This window comes from Mesoplodon mirus (genome assembly GCF_964341445.2).
Source record: "Mesoplodon mirus genome assembly, chromosome: 14".
In the NCBI taxonomy this organism is placed as follows: Eukaryota; Metazoa; Chordata; class Mammalia; order Artiodactyla; family Ziphiidae; genus Mesoplodon; species Mesoplodon mirus.
Window position 1 is genome coordinate 80,644,830 of NC_138990.1, and position 20,847 is coordinate 80,665,676.

A 20,847-nucleotide genomic window follows, 5' to 3' on the forward strand; every position below is an offset into this window, starting at 1 on the left:
TTTCCTTTTCTGTGCATTAGGGCTATTGCAAGGATGACATGAGATAATTTAGAAAAGCACCTAGCATGGCATGTGCTCTCTGTGCAGCCTATAATCGTTAGTTAGTAAATATGAGTTATTTCTATTGGCAACTAAAACAGTCTTTGAAAGATCCATAACACGTAAAGGGTTTTTAAAATATGGAGAAATTGATTTTTTTTTACCATGATAATTTAACTTTAATGTCTAAGGATTTGGTGAGGATTAGTTGATTGAAAATAAAGGCCAAACACCATTTCAGGTATCTAGTAAGTGCTCAATAAATGTTAGTTTTTATCATTACTATTATTTTTACTATCTAGACAAGGGATGGACTATAATTGACAATTAGCCCTCTTATTCTTTAGGGCATCTTGATTTTCCTAGACTGTAAAAATACTTTCTTAAATGATAGCACTTTTCTTCCCGCATATTTGTAAATCAAGAACAAAAACCTTTGCTAGTGACAACTGCCACAGAAATATTATTTAGAGAGCAGAGGGCATAATCTGTTTTGTGTGGGAAGTGAGAACTTATATTAATAAAAATTGTTTCCGTCCTACCACCATTCAGCCATAGGCTACCAGCTTCATGCGATAGGACTGTTTAGGCTGCACTGCTCACCTGTTTTACTCGGAAGCCCACTCACAAAGTTCTGTGTCACTGCAGGGTTCTTTGGGGAAACAGAAGAAAAGAAAAAAGGAAAAGGACCTGCCATGCTAGGAGAATGGGTGTATATGTTTTGGAAAAGTTTGGCTCCTGGGAATGAGAACAGGATGGGGGGAGGAGGAACCATGACAGGAGCGGCAATGATTGTTTGCCTGCTTGGGGTGAGGGGATCAGGTTAAATGTCCCCTTGCTCAAAGAATGTCCTCCATAGCAAGTCACCACAAGGACTAGCATTCACTGAGCTGAGCCACCACTGCCAAGTGTGGAGTTAAACACTTAAGGCAACTTACTATTATTATTTTTTAAACATCTTTATTGGAGTATAATTGCTTTACAATGGTGTGTTAGTTTCTGCTTTATAACAAGGTGAATCAGCTATAGGTATACATATATCCCCGTTTCTCCTCCCTCTTGCATCTCCCTCCCACCCTCCCTATCCCATCCCTCTAGGTGGACACAGAGCACCGAGCTGATCTCTGTGTGCTATGCGTCTGCTTCCCACTAGCTATCTATTTTACGTTTGGTAGTGTATATATGTCCATGCCACTGTCTCACTTCGTCCCAGCTTACCCTTCCCTGTCCCCGTCTCCTCAAGTCCATTCTCTACGTCTGCGTCTTTATTCCTGTCCTGCCCCTAAGTTCTTCAGAACCATTTTTGTCTTTTTTTTTTAGATTCCATATATATGTGTTAGCATACGGTATTTGTTTTTCTCTTTCTGACTTAGTTCACTCTGTATGACAGTCTCTAGGTCCATCCACCTCACTACAAATAATTCAATTTCGTTTCTTTTTATGGCTGAGCAATACTCCGTTGTTTATATGAAGGCAGCTTATTTTACTTCACCTGCCAATACCTCTAAGGTATAAGTACTATTACTATGCTCATTTTTTCTACAGAGGTGAAACTCAGGCTTGGAGAGGTTAAATAACTTGCCCAGGGTCACACAACTGTTAATGGAGAAGATGAGACTCCTATGAACCTAGGCAATCCAACTCCAGAGGCTAAACTATTCTCTTAGAACACCTCCAGTGTAGGAGACAAGAAGTGAGGTATAGTACCTGCTGAGGAGATGAAGAGGAGCGGGCAGTCGCACTCACAGAAACGAGTCGCCAGTGGGAGACATCCTGGCTTGTTTCCATACTCCAGTCAGTGGGTTGCCTGCTCAAATGAGGACCTGAACAGCCTGTCCCTCAGCCTTGTCCAGCGGGTGCAGGTACATTTCATTGTGTGGAAGGACAGGAGGCTGTCCCCATCTTGCACTATAGCTAGGCATCTGCATGCACCCAGCAGACTTGCTGGCTTTAGGTGCCCATGGGGGAAGATGCTCCAGAGCCTTGCTGGGATGAAGCTTGCGGTCCTTGGACCAGCAACACAGCATCTGCAGCTCCTAGGAGCTTGTTAGAAATGCAGAATCTCAGGCTTCTTCCCTACTAAATCCAAAACTACATTTTAACAAGATCCCTGGTGTTTTACGTAATACACATGAAAGTTGGGGTGGCACTGCTCTAAAAAGTTTTATCTTTACTGTGCCCACCAAAGTCAAGTCACCACTTTTCAGAGTGTGCTGATTTTGAACGGCAGGCGCCTGTCCCTAATTAACTGAGTGATTGGTGTGTGTGGCACCACAAATCTACAAAAGAACCGGAGCCTTGGATAATCAGAGGAGAGAAAGTTAGGTGTCGTCACAGCCACAGGCCAGCCATTCTCAAACCTTTTCTTTCAGGAACTGTTGGATTTTTAGATGACTTAAAATAAGAGAATAACCTGCATTTTTTTCGAACTCCCAACTTCTTTCTTGCCCATTTTCCGGCTAACTATACATAATAATCTCTTCATTCTCCCCAAAGACTTGCTAATCTGCATTTCACCACCTCATTCCATTTGACTTTGCGTGCAAGGAAATCTGTGCAGAATATCATCTCTTTTTTCCTCCTTGACCCATGGCATTTCCTCGTGCTCCAACTTCTGCCCCAGGAGGTGAGTCCCACTCTCTCATCCACGGTGATCCACTTTCAGCTGCCCTGGTGCCCTTCCTGCATACACCATGACCTTACCTCATACCTCCTTATAAACTGAGAGCAGAATAAAAGGACATCAGTAGGGGATGAGGAGGGGAGTGCCCATGAGTGTCTGGAGGGAAGATCCCTGGGAAGCCAGGGCAAGCCAGGGTGGACTGGTGCCCCGCATTTAACCATGTCACAGTGCTCATTGCAAAGGCTCTGCTCATCCAGCCACAGTGAAGAGTGGGCAGACACGGGGGTAGAGTGCCTACAGAATGGAGACACCTTATCCTGGTTTATCTGGAGTCATTCAAGAGTGATGTGGTCCAGATGAACAGAATCCTACTTTTTTAAATATTAAAAAATTTAGGGACATTTTTAATGAAAGTGTTTCCAGACTACACATATGCCCTATCATATCTAATTATAATCAACTTAAAGAAAATTGAAAGTCAGAAGGTCCATGAGTTATGGCCCTGCACCATATCTTTTCCTGTTTATACAGCCTGTTTGGCATTCATCGGGCTGCTTTCCCCAATGCTAAAGGGCCCTGCTGTGCTACGCTTCTTAGGTGCTTATTTTTTGCCTCTTCATCATCCTATAATTTTACAAAGCTTTCAGCCTACAAACTATAAGGCAGGAAACCAGATGAGTAAACTTTTAAAAACTGTATCTAAAATAAATATAACAATTCTCTGATTAAGGGGCTTTTGGTCATTTCTCTGTGAAAAGTCTGTGAGCTTTACCACATTTAACCTGTGATTCTAATCCAGTACATTTTAATCATCTTGGAGCTTTAAAACTCACTAATGCTGGACTCTCACCCTCCAAAATACTAGTTTAATTGTTCTCCGGTATAGCATAAGGCATCAGCATTTGTAAAGCTACCACGTGATTCCTCGTGTAGCCAAAATTGAGAACCACTGCTTCTAATCTTTTTTTAACATTAAAAAAAATTATTTATTTATTTATTTATTTTTGGCTGCGTTGGGTCTTAGTTGTGGCACATGGGATCTTTCCTTGCGGCCTGCAGGCTCAGTATTTGCAGTGCACAATCTCCAGAGCATGCAGGCTCAGTAGTTGTGGCGCACAGGCTCTGTAGTTGCAGCACGCGGGCTTAGTTGCCCTGAGGCATGTGGGATCTTAGTTCCCCGACCAGGGATCGAACCCACGTCCCCTGCATTGGAAGGCGGATTCTTAACCACTGGACCATGAGGGAAGTCACCCACTGCTTCTAATCTCTATGCTAGAAATATTTTTAAAATCCTACTTTTAATTGTATCCTATATAATTGTTGAAGTGAGCTCTTTGATAAATAAATGTTATCCTGTCTGTGTGTGTGTATACACACATATATATATATATATATACATAATATATACATGCAGAGCATATAGAAGTTTAAAAATAAATTATCTGGCAAGCTTTTGAAGATATCACAAAAATAAATGGGGTGTGTGTGTGTGTGTGTGTGTGTGTGTGTGTCTATGTCTGTGTATCTGCCTGTCTTATAAGATCCCTTGTGTGGGTGACATTTGTGTATTTTTGGTGTTTTTGTTTTTTGGTTTTTTTACTGACAAAACATTTATTTTCATGGTTAGATAAAACTTTGTGACCATTCATTAGTATATATTTAATATTTTGGGGGGAGAATATTTCAAGCAATGAACTTGTCATACATTACTGTAATATTAAAAAAATAGGCAAAATACTGGGTCCTAAAATGCTTTCTAAGATGTTGATTCAGAACAAAAGTTTATGGTTTTATACTGTTTTACCTTTGCAGTTGAAGTGTATTCTGTTTGTAAAAAGGTCGGGGATTTCCATTTTGTTTTATTGTTAGTATAAATACATAGATTTCAGTAACATTTTGCAGTGCACGCACATCCTGAAGTTTCTAAGACTTCATTAAGAAGTTATGCTGTTTTTGCAGGGATTTTCCATGGTGTTTAGTTGTAAAAAAAAATGCTGAATGGATGAAAAATGAGTAAAATATGTGTTTTTTTCTTCTTTCTGATTCATCATTGCTATTTGTCCTCTGTGTGAAGGCAACTAATTTGCTGTTGTTCCCCTGAGGGGAATTCAAGTCAAAAAGTCATATTGAATTACTAGAAAAAGATATTCCTATCTCAAAAGAACAAAGTGCAATGATTTAAGAAAAAAAAGTGGAAAATTTATCTGATTTTTGGTGTATGTTTTATCTGTCCACGGTACTCTTCTTGTACAAACACTTTGATAAACTAAATCTGAAGTAAACTATAAATATGATTATTTATTGACTCCAACTGACAATCTTACTTTCCATGAATTCAGAAAGCCCAGTTTCTTCCTTTAATCCCATCAACTGCACATTAAAATTTTAACAAAAAAAATTTTTTTTATTCTGTAAAAATCCAGCAGATATTTTCATTCTGGGTCTCGGTTATTTAATATATTTTTTTCCATGGTTTTCACATAGTTACATGCATGATTTGAGCTGACAATGAAGATAGAAGCTTAACAGAATGCATGATTTATGGGAAAGTTATTCCCAATGTATTTCAACAGGCTGGCAATCCTCCCCGAGTTACAAACACCCAAATTATGAACGACCCCCCCCCACACACACACACATGTCCAACTTGGATTTCTTAACTCCTGTCCTCCATGCTTTACATCTACAGGACGCGTTTACTGCCATCACAGTTTCTGTGAGAAACCGTGGGGTGTTCAGAAGCATGTGACTTCCCAAATAGAAGCGGGGGATTGGGGTGGGGAGGGGATAGCAGGATGTAATCATCAGTTAGGAAAGTGACACTGGGCTTTTTTGAAAGATTGGCATCCATTGATCAAAAATACACAAGCTACGTATTTTTAAACACTTTATTTCTCTCTCTGAAATTCTGCCATTAAAGATTCATTTACATTAACAAATCTTTTAAAAATGCCAGTACTTCTGGGAAGGTGAGGGGGGCATCAGTTATTCATTTCCTAGTCTGAATTAATTCTTTCAGGTTGCTTGCTACCTAAACTCTGGCTCAGGTCAAGTAGACTTAAAGGCTGTGTATTGTGATTGGCGGGAGATGATGAGTGTTAATTCATAGGAGGAATAGAACTGGTCCAGGCGATGTGACCATAATTGGGAGGCCAAGTGCCTCTACAAGACATTGGGATACTTGGAAACTCCAGGAAAGGAAAGCTACGTAGCAGAGGAGAGATACAGAAAAAGAGGTACTAAAGGCAATCATATATATTTTAATATTTTCCTAGGCTGACTCTATGCACAGAAATATGAGAAGGAACTCATCTTCCTCCTTATTTTTGCACTTTCTGACTTCCTGAACCCAGGGCTCACATGTCAGTTAGAACATCATTCACTTAATGAATTACTTTGGCTTTTGATAAGCAAGAATTGGAAACTATCACCATTCATAACAGACTTCTATGGGAAAATTTGTTCTAATGTCCAAGAGACCTGCTTACAAATTAACTTCAGAATATAACTGGTGCCTAAATTGGGATCTACCTGAATAGACTCATTGCTTGTCCGTTGTCTCTCATTCTCCAATCTTGGTTTGGAAAGTAGGGATTTGCTAGGTGGAACTAAAAGAAACACTGGAGGATGAGGCTTTATGTGGTAAAATTTATATAATATCAGGGCATGCAATGGGAAGGACACTGATGACCCCACGGAAATACACTTATAGATCACAACTCTTAGAAACCTGGGGATGAACACCCAAATCCTGACTATGGCTCCAAGGCCCTGTGTGGTCTTGCTTCTCTTACCTCTCCAGTTTCATCTTGTCCTGCCTTCCCAGGTCCCAGTACTGTGGTTGTTTCATGCTTCTCCCAGACAGGCAGGGCCTTTGTACATGTGATTGCAATGGCCTGCAATACTTTCCCTGCCCTCTGCCCTTTTAGACTGTCCACCATACCTAACTGACTTTTCTCTACCCTTCAGACTTCTGCTCCACATCACTCCCACCTCAGTCAATGTCCTGTGTTCCACACACTCAAAGATTTATGTTTCTTTCTGATGGAGTACAGTTGCACAGTTACTGCTGTGACTATTTTGTTTAACGTCTATGCCCTCTAACTGGAAAGCAGATAGAAAGAGGGACTCTTTCTGGTTTGGTTCACCATTTGTGTCTCCAGGGGGTTGGCATTCGTGTTTGGGACATAGTAAGAATGAAGTACATTTTTTGTTAAATGAATGAATGAATGAATGAGAGGAGTGACAGGTTGTACAAAAGGTGGTTACATATCCAGAGCTCACTTTTATTTTTATTTTAGAATTACTGTTTTTTTTGGGGGTGTTACTTATTAATTAATTTATTTTTGGCTGCATTAGGTTTTCATTGCTGCGTGCGGGCTTTCTTTAGTTGCGTCAAGCGGGGGCTACTCTTTGTTGCAGTGTGCGGGTTCTCATTGCTGTGGTTTCTCATTGTGGTGGCTTCTCTTGTTGCGGGGCACGGGCTCTAGACACATGGGTTTCAGTAGTTGTGGCACATGGGCTCAGTAGTTGTGGCAGGCAGGCTCTAGAGCGCAGGCTCAGTAGTTGTGGTGCACGGGCTTAGTTGCTCCACGGCATGTGGGATCTTCCCGTACCAGGGCTCGAACCTGTGTCCCCTGCGTTGGCAGGTGGATTCTTTTTTTTTTTTTTTTTGCGGTACGCGGGCCTCTCACTGTTGTGGCCTCTCCGGTTGCGGAGCACAGGCTCCGGACGCGCAGGCTCAGCGGCCATGGCTCTTGGGCCCAGCCGCTCCGCGGCATGTGGGATCCTCCCAGACGGGGACACGAACCCGCGTCCCCTGCATCGGCAGGCGGACTCTCAACCACTGCGCCACCAGGGAAGCCCTGGCAGGTGGATTCTTAACCACTGCACCACCAGGGAAGCCCCAGAGCTCACTTTTAAGTGCTATATTTACTCTTTAGAAAAGGGGGCAGTAGGTTCATAGAGAGAGCTCCTGCCTGCAGGCTCTGATTCTCCATCTCTTCCCTGGGGTTTCTGTGATGTCAGGAGTCCCCTAAAGGGCAGAGTGAGGCTGTGAGCTCATTCCACAGTGGTTAGCTATTGACAAATATCTGTCACTGTTTAACAAGCCTAAATTCAGCTAGAAAGGAAAAGCCTCATAGCGAATCTCTGTGAAGCCAACCTTTGGAAGCGTAGCTAGACATTTCTTTTATAAGTGCCAAGAATATGTTTATTTAAAGTTCGCTCTTCTTAATCTTCTCCCCTGCTCACCTTAGCTCCATCTTTTCGATCCATGCCATTGGTATATCCGTCGCATTGGTTATTTGTGAAGCCCCTTCTAGGACTTAGCACTGCCAGGGCAGGTACCAACAACATCTCATCTTGGTTTCCAAAGGAACTACCTCAAAATTTTCAGGAAAGCCATGGTGGTAAAATAAAATATATGAGAGTGTGCTTACCTTTGATCAACTGAAAATCCCTTTGAACTAAAAACAAGGAAACCTTCAACACCTCAGGATGAGAAGAGATACAAAACGGAGGCTGAGCTAACAGAACCCTAATTAAAGTTAAATGTAGAAGTTAACCATTGGATTTAGACTATTACATACGTCTGTTGGCCTCAGATTTGAAGATATAGAGAGTTCACTCTGTTTATTTTGAAAATGTTTAATAAGACTTATGAGGTTGTATTATGTTTTCATTTATCCTGCAAAAACCTTTCTAATGTTTCCTAGGATTCTGTGACATGTCAATCTGTAACAGTATCAGATATTAATGTCCTCAGATAACCTGTTGCTGAAGAATTGCTGAGACAGGTGTGGAGGAATGCTGTGGGAAAGACTGACACAATGACTTGGCAAAACCAAGGCAAAACCACAGCTCTAGAGTTTTGTGTTTGTACCATATCTATAAAGTGTGAGTCTGGAGTCTGAGCTCAGGGTCAAATTGTCTGCTTAGAGACAGTTGAGATTCTTTACTAGGGTAAAACTGAGAGGTGTGTCAAGGGTGTGGGGAGTAGTATAATTAATTCATTGAGGGGGAAATGCAGAAGGAGACAAATAACTTTTGCTTTATTTTTTAAAAGGTGAGCTCAGGAAAAATGGAGAAACAGCAAGAAATTTTAGTTAGGTAAATACTTTTAAGTTGTAATTGCAGGGAGTAGGGGTGTATTTCTAAAGGGTTATGGTAAACATTATAAAGAAGTCTGAGACTTTAACTCTTAGCCCATCTCTTGTCCAAGATGAGCTTAAAAATTCTAAGGAAACTTCCCCGCTTTGGAGAATGCACGTTTTTTTTTTTTTGGCGGTACGCGGGCCTCTCACTGCTGTGGCCTCTCCCGTTGCGGAGCACAGGCTCTGGACGCGCAGGCTCGGCGGCCATGGCTCACGGGCCCAGCCGCTCCCCGGCATGTGGGATCCTCCCGGACCGGGCCAAGAACCCGTGTCCCCTGCATCGGCAGGCAGACTCTCAACCACTGCGCCACCAGGGAAGCCCGAGAATGCATTTTGAAAAACGTTTTCTTACGTTTCATTGAATTTCATTGGTGAATATTTTTCAAGAGTTTCATTTAGGTGTGTATCAAAAAGAATTGTAACAGCGGGAAATTGAAACTACGGTTTTCTCCATACAGTGAAAGAAAGATGCATTCACACCTTCACTGAATAAGCAATTGACAAGTCTGTACCCTGTACACAGGGGTAACCCTGGGGTTAGAGAATCTTAGTGAGGAGTATGACCAGGTCCCTGTTTTCACCATATTGTGTAATCAAGTTGAGGGGACATACACGGAAATGAACAGTGCTGGTAGAGTATGAAGTGTGTTGGGTGGAGGAATGTCAGGAGAAGAAAAATCACTCCGGACTGGGAAGGATTTTACTAAAGAGAGTTAGAGTCCAGCAAAAATTCCTTATAGGAGATGGCAGTTGAACCGAACCTAAAAGGTCACCGAGGAGTTTGCCAGGGAGAAGGGCTAGCACAGGGGGACACAAAGAGGTGTGAGAGATCCGTGTGTGCAGGGAGATCCCGAGAACGTCAGGTGGGCTCAGGACTGGGGTGGGGGGCAGGGCGTCGAGTGCGGTGCCCCCGGGACCCGACAGCAGACGGGCTGCAAACAAACACACCCCGGAGAGAGATCACGAAAGGCCTTCTACGCCAGGCTAAAAAGTGTGACCTTTATCCTGAAGGCAGAGGGCGGCTGCAGAAGGATTTTAAGTGCCGGGGTTATACGATCAGATATGTGTTTTAGAAAAATCATTCTGGCAGCTATTACGCGTTCTAAATGAAGACAAAACAGCTCCTTAAAGCCTCTGAAGTATTCTAGCCGGTTCCTGAGAAAGGCTTGTTATAATTCTCACCATTTATCCTCTTAACATAACACAGAAACATTATCCCCTCTGACTTCTGGCTAAGTAGACACAGCCAGGATCTGGAGAAGTGGGTTTGGGGTAGTTTTTACATTTTTCCTAGCAACCTGGCACACCCAGATAGCTCGACTACAAAGGAAACCTGACCTCCCCATACCGAGGGGATGTTTGCACCAGGGGCCCCTAGAAAGGCGGGAATGTTCTCCACACCATTTAAGGGACGAAAGGCCATATTCTCTCACGGAGAAGTGCTGTGTGAGAAAACAGACAAGAGAAAAACAGAAACCCTTAATATTGGATTAAAATTTATCCGCCTTATAACATGAGCTGTACAGTCCTCGGAGGGCTTTGCACTGACCATTGAGACAGCTTTCAAGGCACAACAGAATTGACTCAGTATCGAAAGATACGGTTATAACTGGCCTTGATTTTTGAGTCTAGGTACATTTTTGGGACAAAGACTCTATTTCTAAACGCTCAAAGAGGAGAAAAGTAAAGGTTAAGGAGAGAACGTGGCCCGAAACCATGGAGTCTCGCTACCAAATTGTCAATGAAATGATCTTGAAGCGGGGTGTTTTCCAGCTTGGTTTCTAGCAAAACAGGAGGGTCCACAACCTTACATGTTCTTTTGCCCTGGCAGTTGAAAGTTCATCTCCCTAATTAGGAGTTTTGCCTCTGTGGCATAAAGAACCCTCTGATGGACAACCCATTTTATTTCTACCTGCTGGCCCACTGCCACCGGAAGTGCCCAGCCCTTGTGATGTAAACCAAAAGTCAGGCGCTTTTGGGGGGTTTTGTTTTTGCCTCCCTCAGAATAGGTTTTGGGGACTGGTGGTCCTGGAGGGAGAGAGGGAGTTAGGAGGGAGAGAAAAATGGGAGTCAGACGTTGACCTGCCGGGAAGGAGCCCCCGCTGACACGGTCAGTCTGACCCATTGAATGGCCTGAATACGATAAATGCCGCTTTATCCTGCCTTGAAAGGCACGAGATAGCGCAGTCTAAATGCCTGGGCATGCTTAAATAGGCGACCAGGGATGTTTGAGTTGAGCATGTTTGAAATCTGAGCTCTCTGACAGCCTGGGAGCTGTCACAGGTCACCTGCCTTGCTCCGCTGGGACGGGCCCAGGTCTCACAAGAAATTGTCCATAGACGAATTGTAGTACAAATTCCTTTCTTTGTTGGTTGGCCTCTTTCAGTAGACCATGGCCTATAAAATTTTGTAAAAACAATTCTTAAATATTATTTGAAAGGGCAAATGGCCCACGCTGAAAGGTTTGACAGTTTGACATATAGTGCATGGTTTCGAGAGCTCGCAACCTGAAAAGTGTGGCCAGGATTCTCCCCCTGCTTGTTAGAAGCCTGGTGTTTTTTAAACAGTGTTTTGTGGCTGCCCAGAGTTCCTCTGCTGCGAGCCATCTGACAGGCCAGGAGTCTGCTTCAGTGATCTGAAATCCTTTTAGACTCATTTGTGAGGGAGCAGAAAAATAGCTGGCACCTTTGAATCCAGTGTCCAAAGAGCACAGAAACAGGTAGTGGCAATTAAGGAGCCATTTGGACGATCAGATCAAAGCAGATCACTTTAGAGTCTTCTGAGAGTGCTGGAGCCAGTGCCCAGAGAGAGAAGGGAGCCCGGAGTGACACTTCAGTGAGGGGACGAGGGGGAATTTGAGTGGCCCAGTCTCATCAGAGCCAGGGAAGTCGCAGGGAAGTAGCTTTCTGCATTAGAATGTGGCCCGTGTGCGGCTCAGCGCCCGTTGGCTGCCTCTGCATAGCCAAAGGCCATTTTCAGGAGCCTCTGGCCCCTCAGTCACTGGCCTGCTAGTTAATTGCCACACGGACTTCATGACACATGGGCAGATAATATGACATTTTCGGTTTCTGTCACTAGCAAACGCCACAACGTTGCTTGCACTAGTTGCTAAGAAGCTGTCAGAACGCATTAGCAATTGGCTAAAGTCGCCCTATGGCATTTCCTCATAGCATCAGCAAAACGAGCATAAATCACCCACTGGAGCCTACTGCTATCCTAATGAGGCTGTAAGCTTGTTTATGGACTAGCATCATTTTTATGATTATTTCCACCTTTTCAGTTTGCCTTCATTTGGTGGCAGGAGAAGTCAGCTCCAGGAATGAAGTCACTGCTGACATTTTACAAATGTGGTTCAGAGCTGCTGCCTGCTGCCGTGTGGTCAGCCGGCGGTCCTCCAAGTTTGTTTAGTGATCTTAAAAATAAAAAGGAAATAAATCCTCCAGAGACCGCAGAGAGGTGACTGTATCAAATTGCAGAGTGGATGGAAATGTGCAAGGTACAATTGACCATTGAGACTCTCCTCTGAGGCGGAGACGTTTCGAGATCAATTTTCCATTTTAGAAAGTGGAAGAGGTTAAACAATTTATTAAAATCTATGAAAGTGTTTGCTTTGAGAATCGTCTGTTTTATTATGCTCTCCTCCTTCCCCATCCTCTCCACTTCCCTAACTTGTGTCGGGAAGGAGCAGGGTTTATTGTTTTAGGCTTTTCTGAACATGCACCAGTATTTACACTGGATTGAAAGCATTTGCTTCCAATGAAAATCTTGTCTTAGATTACAACCCAGCAGTGTAATTTCCCTCCCAGATGGGAGTAAAGTAGCTGTATTTGCCTAAAAACAGTAGGAAGAACAAACTGAGCATTAAGCCAAGGCTGTTTTTGGCTTGAGCTAATGATGTAATAGAAACCTTTTATTCGGGAGAGGTCACTGCCAGGGACTGAAGGGGGGTGATCTGGCTCTTGCTTGAAAGGTTTCTCCATTGTATCTACATAAGTCTTCACTTAAACAATTCTGTTCCTAATGCTTCTGCTTTCATATGGCAGAAATAAACAGGAAAGGTTCTGGTGAGTGTTACACGTGGAATGCAGAAAGCCTTCCTCTCCTAATGCAGTATATAATTCAGGTGCCCTCAAGGCACGCTTTCAGGAATTCTTTTGCCTGAGGTAATGGGAAGCTAAGGCTGCTTTAAGGCCTTGATTATCTATTGATGCACAAAGCTGGAAAAAAGTCATCTCCGCTGGATTATAGTAGATATTTCCATAAATTATCAATGAATTCTCTTCAAGGCAGGCACGAGGCATTGCCTGCTAAATTAATCTGAAGGGGTTTTGAGATGGAGAGAAAGGCTACCTTTTTTTTTTTTTTTTAAGGTTGAAAACAATCATGGGTGAGGTGGTGAAAAACTGTGTCCTTAGGTCAGAAGCTTTTTAATCAGTGATCAAATAATATGTTTCTTTTCCTTGGTTACCTTTTGCATATTGAAAGTGGATTAGCCCACTGAAAATTTAAATGCTTTTGAGTTGGTTTTTTTTCTTATGTTTTTTTAATGAATTGTTATTTTATATGGTGAAATGCTTCTCCGAATAAAAAGCCTCTTTAAATGTTGGACTTTCTAAGAATTTATTAGGCAAATCCAAGGAGACTCCTTATAAAACACTTGGGTAGGGCTTCCCTGGTGGCGCAGTGGTTGAGAGTCCACCTGCCAATGCAGGGGGCACGGGTTCGTGCCCCGGTCCGGGAAGATCCCACATGTCGTGGAGCGGCTGGGCCTGTGAGCCATGGCCGCTGAGCCTGCCCTGGTTTAGGGATGTGGGTGTCTCATCCTGCCTGGACCATCCCCCTTGAGCAAATCATCCAGCAGGATCACAAGTACTTTCTTCATTGATATAGTGAGGGCTTGGGAACTGTGGGTCTTCATGATCTTTTTCACTGAGAACACAGCTATGATTCCATGGACCTTTTAAAGAATATACGATTTTTGTCAACAAAACATCGAATACAATGAAATTATGGATTTTCATTTGATAAAAATTCAACAGAAAAGTTCTGCCAACGTTTTGTGTTTGTGGCATATGCTGTCATCCTAGCAGAAATGTCGAAATCAGTCTGTCTCTCACCCAACAAAGTTTTTAAACTTCAACTCAGTACAAGTCAAGGTAATTCAGGGGACAGTTTTCTTTTGGGGGGAGGGGTGGCAGGGGGAGTTTCCTGAGGGAACTCTGTGAAGAACAACTGATTAATGACAACCTAACTACTTTAGATTCGACTGAAATAACTGAAATCAAAATAGAGAATTCTTCAATATCCTGTGATAAACCATAATAGAAAAGAATATACATATGTACATATATAACTGAGTCACTTTGTTGTACAGCAGAAATTAACACAACATTGTAAATCAACTATCAATAAAATTTTTTTAAAAATAGAGAATTCTTTTTGTGTGTAGGATATTTAGATAAAAGAAGCAAGGAATACAGAAATTCATGACGCGAACCAAAGGAACCTGAGGCTAGTTCCCATGTGCAGTCTTACCAAAGTTCTTTGGGCCATGTGCACGGGTCTCCCTGTGAACCCAGGGAGTGTGCTAGCTCGTTGTTAAGGCTCGCCACTCTAGCTCTTCTTTCTCGGCCCAGATCAACCCGTCCCTTTCTATTTATTTATTTACTTATTTTTGCAGTACGTGGGCCTCTCACTGCTGTGGCCTCTCCCATTGCGGAGCACAGGCTCCGGACGCGCAGGCTCAGTGGCCATGGCTCACGGGCCCAGCCACTCCGCGGCATGTGGGATCTTCCCGGACCGGGGCACGAACCCACGTCCCCTGCATTGGCAGGCGGACTCTCAACCACTGCGCCACCTGGGAAGCCCCAACCTGTCCCTTTTTAAAAGCCAGTAGTTTCCACTGAGAGAGCTGGGGTACCAGTTGACCAAAGCTAAGTTACTTTTTAGGGTAGTATGTATAGTCCACTGTTGTTTTCCCTTTTAAACATTTGTGCCTAAACACCAAGTGTTTACTTTCCATTTGTACCTTATGACTTGTTTTGGACAGTGTGATTATATGGACTGAAATTTCACTTTTTTTTTTCTTATTCAATATGCCATTTTAAAAGGAATACTACATTCTTTATCTTATTGTGTCACAGAGCCAAAAAATTATCTAGAAGAAACAACTTAAATGTTATAACAAAAATCAATGGAAAAATAGTATCCAGTGTATAAGAATGTGTAAATAGGTGACTTTTCGGTGAGAAAAATTTAAATCTAGAAGAAATTTTTCAGAAACTGCCTGGATTATTAGGGGAATACAATCCCAACTGACTGTTCATTTAACATCACTTTATTTGATTTAAATAGTCATTGTTTTCTAATTAAAAATCGACTTCAAGAGTTTTTCCCTTACTAAACTTTATGCTCTCTTTCTATGACAAGAAAAATTATATTCTATTTGAAGCATTCGTATGTCAGACTGCTTATATGATGGATTACCTACATTTCCATGGCCTACTTTAGTCTTAAGATAGATCACTTATGGAAATAGTTGATGTCTTAAATGCATCTTCTCACAAGTTGACATCAGTGACTTTATGTGGCATTTGAATCCCCAGGCATGGACAGCACCTCTGCTCATGGTTTCCACCATATTGAACTCCCCCATAGGAGTTACACTTAACATGTCTCCACTATCCACATCTGAATAATTACCATGGCAACAAAGCTATTAAAGAGATTGGATACTCCCCTCCATTCCCTTTGACCTTTTCCAATGTTCTTTGGAAGAAGTTCCTTAGACCTGACTACTTTTGAGCCTAGGACTTGTTCTTTCTCTTTGTCTTAAAAAAAAAAAAAGAAAGAAAAGAGTACCAAATAAACTATTAATCATTGATGTTGCTCTTTTGGTTTTGTTTATATCCAAAGGCATTCTATTTGAATAAAGCATGTTAAGGTAGCATCAGTCAAAATTTGATTCACTATGTTTGCAGGTGATGGCTTGGACAACAGTGTAGCTTCCCCCAGCACAGGTGACGATGATGATCCAGATAAGGACAAAAAGCGTCACAAAAAGCGTGGCATCTTTCCCAAAGTAGCCACAAATATCATGAGGGCGTGGCTGTTCCAGCATCTAACAGTAAGTGGATTCTAAATGACATATGTAAACTAAATATGGACAATGAACCAGTTTTGATAGAAAAAAAGGGGGGAAAAATGATCCCTCTGGACTTGGAATATTTCATAAATCACTGTGTGCCCACAGTTCTTACAGAGGTGTTAGCACTTGTTTCCTAGATCCATACCCCAAATTAGGAGTTTTATTTGAAGTTTACTATTGCGATTTTGCTCACTTTTGTAAGTTATAAGGTTTAGGAGTTCATGTGCACTTTTGACTTTAAGTATGTATGTTAATGATGTTGTTTTTCTCAGTGTGACTCTTAAGTACCTAGAACCAGGTCCCACTAAGAACAAAGTCAGACAAACCCCAGAGAGAAGGACTTAATTTCTTCCCGTGCTTTCGTGGACCTTTATGGCGAATGGTCTGCAAAAATTTAAATCTTGTTGCAATGGCAGGTTGCTCACATAATTTGCTCTTAAGTGGTTTGACTGTACTGGCTGCCATTACAAAACGTTCATCTGAGTCAGAGCTGCACAGTGAAAGTTGTCCCTGTATTTAGAACTGTAAAGGAAAACAGTAATATAGAGTCAGCTCTTCCTGTGTAGTCCCTTGTGACTTTTCAAGCCGAGTAACAGTTTATATTGTCTGTGTGAGTATTGCTGTTTTCACTGCAGGAATTCTCCTGGAGATGTGAGAAACTGGAGATTTGGGGCTTTATGCCACCGAGGGATTTGTTTTGTTTGGTTATTGTTCTGAATGGATTTCATGTTCAAAATATTTATAATCATAATATTTTGGTGGATATTTTTGGAAGTGCATACTGATTTAATGACATCTAAGGAAGAAGATGAAATGAAGATTTATGGGTAAAATAATACATTAAAAATCAACAAAATTGTTGGCCAGGGGTACTTCCAATATTAGGGACAAAGGACAAATTTGGACAGGTTGTAGCATAGACTAGCCTAAAATGAATGAATGGTAAAAATCTTGTTTTTTTAGAGAAATGTTAGGAGCAAACCTTTTATGTTACTAATTTTGGCATAGTTTGCTTTTCTTAAAGTCATTTGATCTTCTTCCGTATCAAAGTTAATTCTGCATTGTCACTACTGTGTCCAGACCTGTTGACCCTCACATCCTCACTCACTTTCAAAGCCATGTTCCTCAGTGACTTATATTGATACAGGGAGACAAGCAGAGGATGTGGGAGAACAAGCTGATTCAGCTCCTCGGAACAGAGGCTGGGCCTCCAATAATACTCGAGGCTCTAAATTAATCCAGATTTTCCAGCATACCTAAATAAAATAAAAACCGAGAGCAGCAGGACTAACTAAAAAATAGTTTCTTTCCTTTTCTTCTTCCCACCAGGATTCCAAACAGTAACTAGATTATGCTGATAGTTTTGGAATAAGCTTTAGGGATGGTTAATACTGGTAGTTAGCTGAAGATGTAGGTGGTCTAGCTGATTTTAACATCATGTTAGGTTGACCTGAAACCTGATTCGGGTGTCATTACTTGCCTGACACTTGTTGCATTTATGTGGCTAGTTTAAGATCTGCTTTGTGCAAGTTTGCTGCTGAGGATTATTGACCACTGCTGAATGGGAGGGGAAGGACTAGGGTCTAGAGGGCATAGCATGAAAAATAAATAGTATGGGGGCTTCCCTGGTGGTGCAGTGGTTGAGAGTCTGCCTGCCGATGCAGGGGACACGGGTTCGTGCCCCGGTCCGGGAAGATCCTACATGCCGCGGAGCGGCTGGGCCCGTGAGCCGTGGCCGCTGAGCCTCCGCGTCCAGAGCCTGTGCTCCGCAACGGGAGAGGCCACAACAGTGACAGGCCCGTGTACCGCAAAAAAATAAAAATAAAAATATTAATAAATAAATAAATAAATAAATAGTACGGCATTTAAAGTCAGCGGGAGATAAGAAGTGACAATTGGGCAAAAGTGCTGATGCAGCCGTGCTGATATTTCATGACTGGAGCCAACCAGCTAACCTGATCTAACCTGAGGACGAGTGGGGGGAGGGGACAAAATCAGGTTGACCCTGAAGTCACAACCAAACTCTATTTCCTATACTAACAGAAAAAAAAAAAAAGATAGACTTCGTCAGCCTCCATTTCAATCTGCAAAGGAGTTTTGGTTTCACTTGAAGCTGAGCTGCCCCTGAATAAAATATAATCAAATATTGGTTCAGACAGAATCAGGGGAGAAGAAGCAAGGTCTTTTATTCATCCACCAGATTTCCTGGTTTTCTAGGTCGTACCCTTGTGAAGAACCTTGCCAAGAGTTATATTATTTTCTTAAAAAAAAAAAAAAAGAACAACAACAAAATGCTTTTTAACAGCCAGCATGACTTTACCTGTATTGCAATGCTTTTTGTGGTCCGTATATTATTGGGGCAGTTGCAACAGAAATTATTCATGAACTGTCTGATTTTTTGAGGTCCGGCTAATTTCCTTCAGTTTGAGGGTCGGTGCTGGCCTGTACCACTACCCTGAGGGGGAAACCCATTTGTCCATGTCTCCCTGGCATTCTAAGAATGCTCGTAGACGTTGTCTCCTGGTTTCCATTGGGTATTTCCACCCTCCTTCCCCACGCCACTGCCATCTGCTCATACAAAAATATTGATAATGATAATGGTCTCTAAAAAGCAGAAGCTCTCATAATATCGTCTAAAAAGCAAAGTGAGGAGATATATTTAAATTTTCTCCCCCTTTCCTTCTTCCAATGAGAAAGATTCCCTTCTGTCCCTCTTCTCCAATTGCAAGAGTAGATAGATTTCCAGTTACAAGGAACAGCCTTCTCCTTGTCTCATTATACTTCTTGAAAGAATGCATAAACTGTTTAGGTAATACTTACAGTCAAGAGCCGATTATAATAAATACTATGAGAAAACGTATAAAGAGAGTTTTATTATTATTTGTCCAAATGTAAGTAACTACTGTTATCTCAGTATTAGTTCTTTAGCAAATTTATTTCAAATTCTGAGAGGTCTTTAGGGATGCACAATTCATTTGGAAGACTGTGTACAAATTTTAGCTGATCACATTCTTGCTATATGATTAATGCAACTTATCCAGGAGATCCTTTATGAAATCTTGCTAAATATAAAAGAGCAACTGAAACTCTGGCTAATTAAAACAATAGCAATCACAATTTATTAGCAAATTGTAAAAAAACTAATTTTTTAAATGCCAAAGGTATATTATAAAACCTCATACACCTTTTGGAAAGCAAATTGCTATCTTTTTTTCTTTTTCAAATAAATGGGTCAATCTTTTCATTGAGTTTATTCAGTTAAAAAAAGCTGCTTTGAAAGGGCTTTCAGCATTTGTTTGTTGGAGGAGTAGAATAGGCCCTGAATAAAAAAACCTTCCTGGATTTGCACCCCAGCTGCATAAGAAAAATGTGCCTTTCTGTAGTTGGTCACAGGTAGATTTAATCAGTAGCACATTTTACTACTCCAAAGAGAGAACTAAAGCTTCATTTTTGGACTCACAGTCTCTAGCAAGCTAAACTGGACATACTTGTATATAATAAAAACAATAAAAGAAAACGGAAACAGGTTTTAAACTTTGGTGATTATGGGGTAAAAGGAAATTTCAGTGATGTGAATTTCCAGCTTAGACTTAGTTGAACCTTTGCCAGTTTTGATAACTAGAGAAGTTCTCCTAAAAGAAACTATTCCCTGGAATTGAAAAGAATGACTGACATTATTTAGATAATGCGAGAGAATTTGAAAGAAAATAAAAGGATGTATTAATAGAAATGCTTGCATTTGCCTGAAGACAAATTACTGCAAACAATTAAAAAGTACTTAATATTTGGGTGTGAGTCACTATATACTCATGATCAGTTCAGGGGCATATGCCACATCAAGATTTATTTTCCTTCCTAAGGGCATTATTCTAGCTGTAAATATAACCTGCTATGTCATAATGTTTAAGCTGAATGTGTTTTGCATATTACTGGTTATTTTGCTACATAGCGTTACAGAGATATCTGCCTAAGGGCTAGTAAAAATGAAGAGAAGGAATAAATACAATGTTTAAGGGAAAGAATCAAGGGTCTTTTTTCTTTTTGTTTTCCTACCCTAACATATTGTAATTTTAAATATAATCTAAATAGAAAAGGGGTTAATATGGTTCTTATTGAAAATATGCAGTGACATATTTTCCTGCATGGAGTTTGTGTACTCTAGGAATCCTGAAAAGTTAGGGAGGGTTGAGGTTGTTAAAATGCATACCTGCAAATTCAGGTGAAGAAACCATTCAAGGTGTGACTCATTCAGCATTGACCAGTAGGAGATGTGATCCTGAAGGTGAATTGACTTTCATTCACATTCTCTTGGATTCCTCATCCTTTCACTGATCTTGAGGATCCCATTGGGTACTATAGAGACAAACTTTGTTTCTAGGTTATATACACATTTTGCTATTTGATTTTGTTTTCTTTCTTTCAACTTCTAGCCTGGAAAATACTATTTTTTTTTCTGTAGTGAAATTTATGTCTCAATTTCTGATTTATAAGACTTTCCTCTCAATGTGGATAAAGCCAAAGTGAGGGGTTGTAGAATCTTCCAGGTTGAGAATGGCGTTGCCATAGAAACACTATTAGATGAAAGGTGCCCTGCGGGTCCGCCACTCTAAGAATGGAGTAAATGGAATTGAATTGGGAATTGAATGCTCTAGAAGAGACAAATGTTGTTTCATTGGTTTTTGCTTTCGGTAACAAGATCTGGTGGAGACATCTTAGTATCAAATCTCTGCCTGCAATTTTGGAAGAACTGCTCTCTAAACATTATGAATTATTGTTAGAATGAAAAAGTGCTTCTCATTGGTATCCAGATAACCCATTTTGTTGATCAAGGTGAGTGGAAACTCAAAAGGCAGACACAGAGAGAAGGACTAAGTACAGAGGCA

At 41.3% G+C, this 20,847-nt stretch overlaps 1 protein-coding gene across 4 annotated transcripts in view; it reads left to right on the top strand.

Moving 5' to 3' along the window:
- The window catches only part of MEIS1 (Meis homeobox 1), a 139,778-nt gene that overhangs the window by 61,039 nt on the left and 57,892 nt on the right, over positions 1-20,847 (top strand). For all 4 annotated transcript variants that reach the window (XM_082642958.1, XM_082642959.1, XM_082642960.1 and 1 more), the window contains exon 8: positions 15,798-15,943. In XM_082642958.1, coding sequence (XP_082499084.1) covers positions 15,798-15,943 — 146 coding nt within the window. The remainder of the gene's footprint in view (positions 1-15,797; positions 15,944-20,847) is intronic.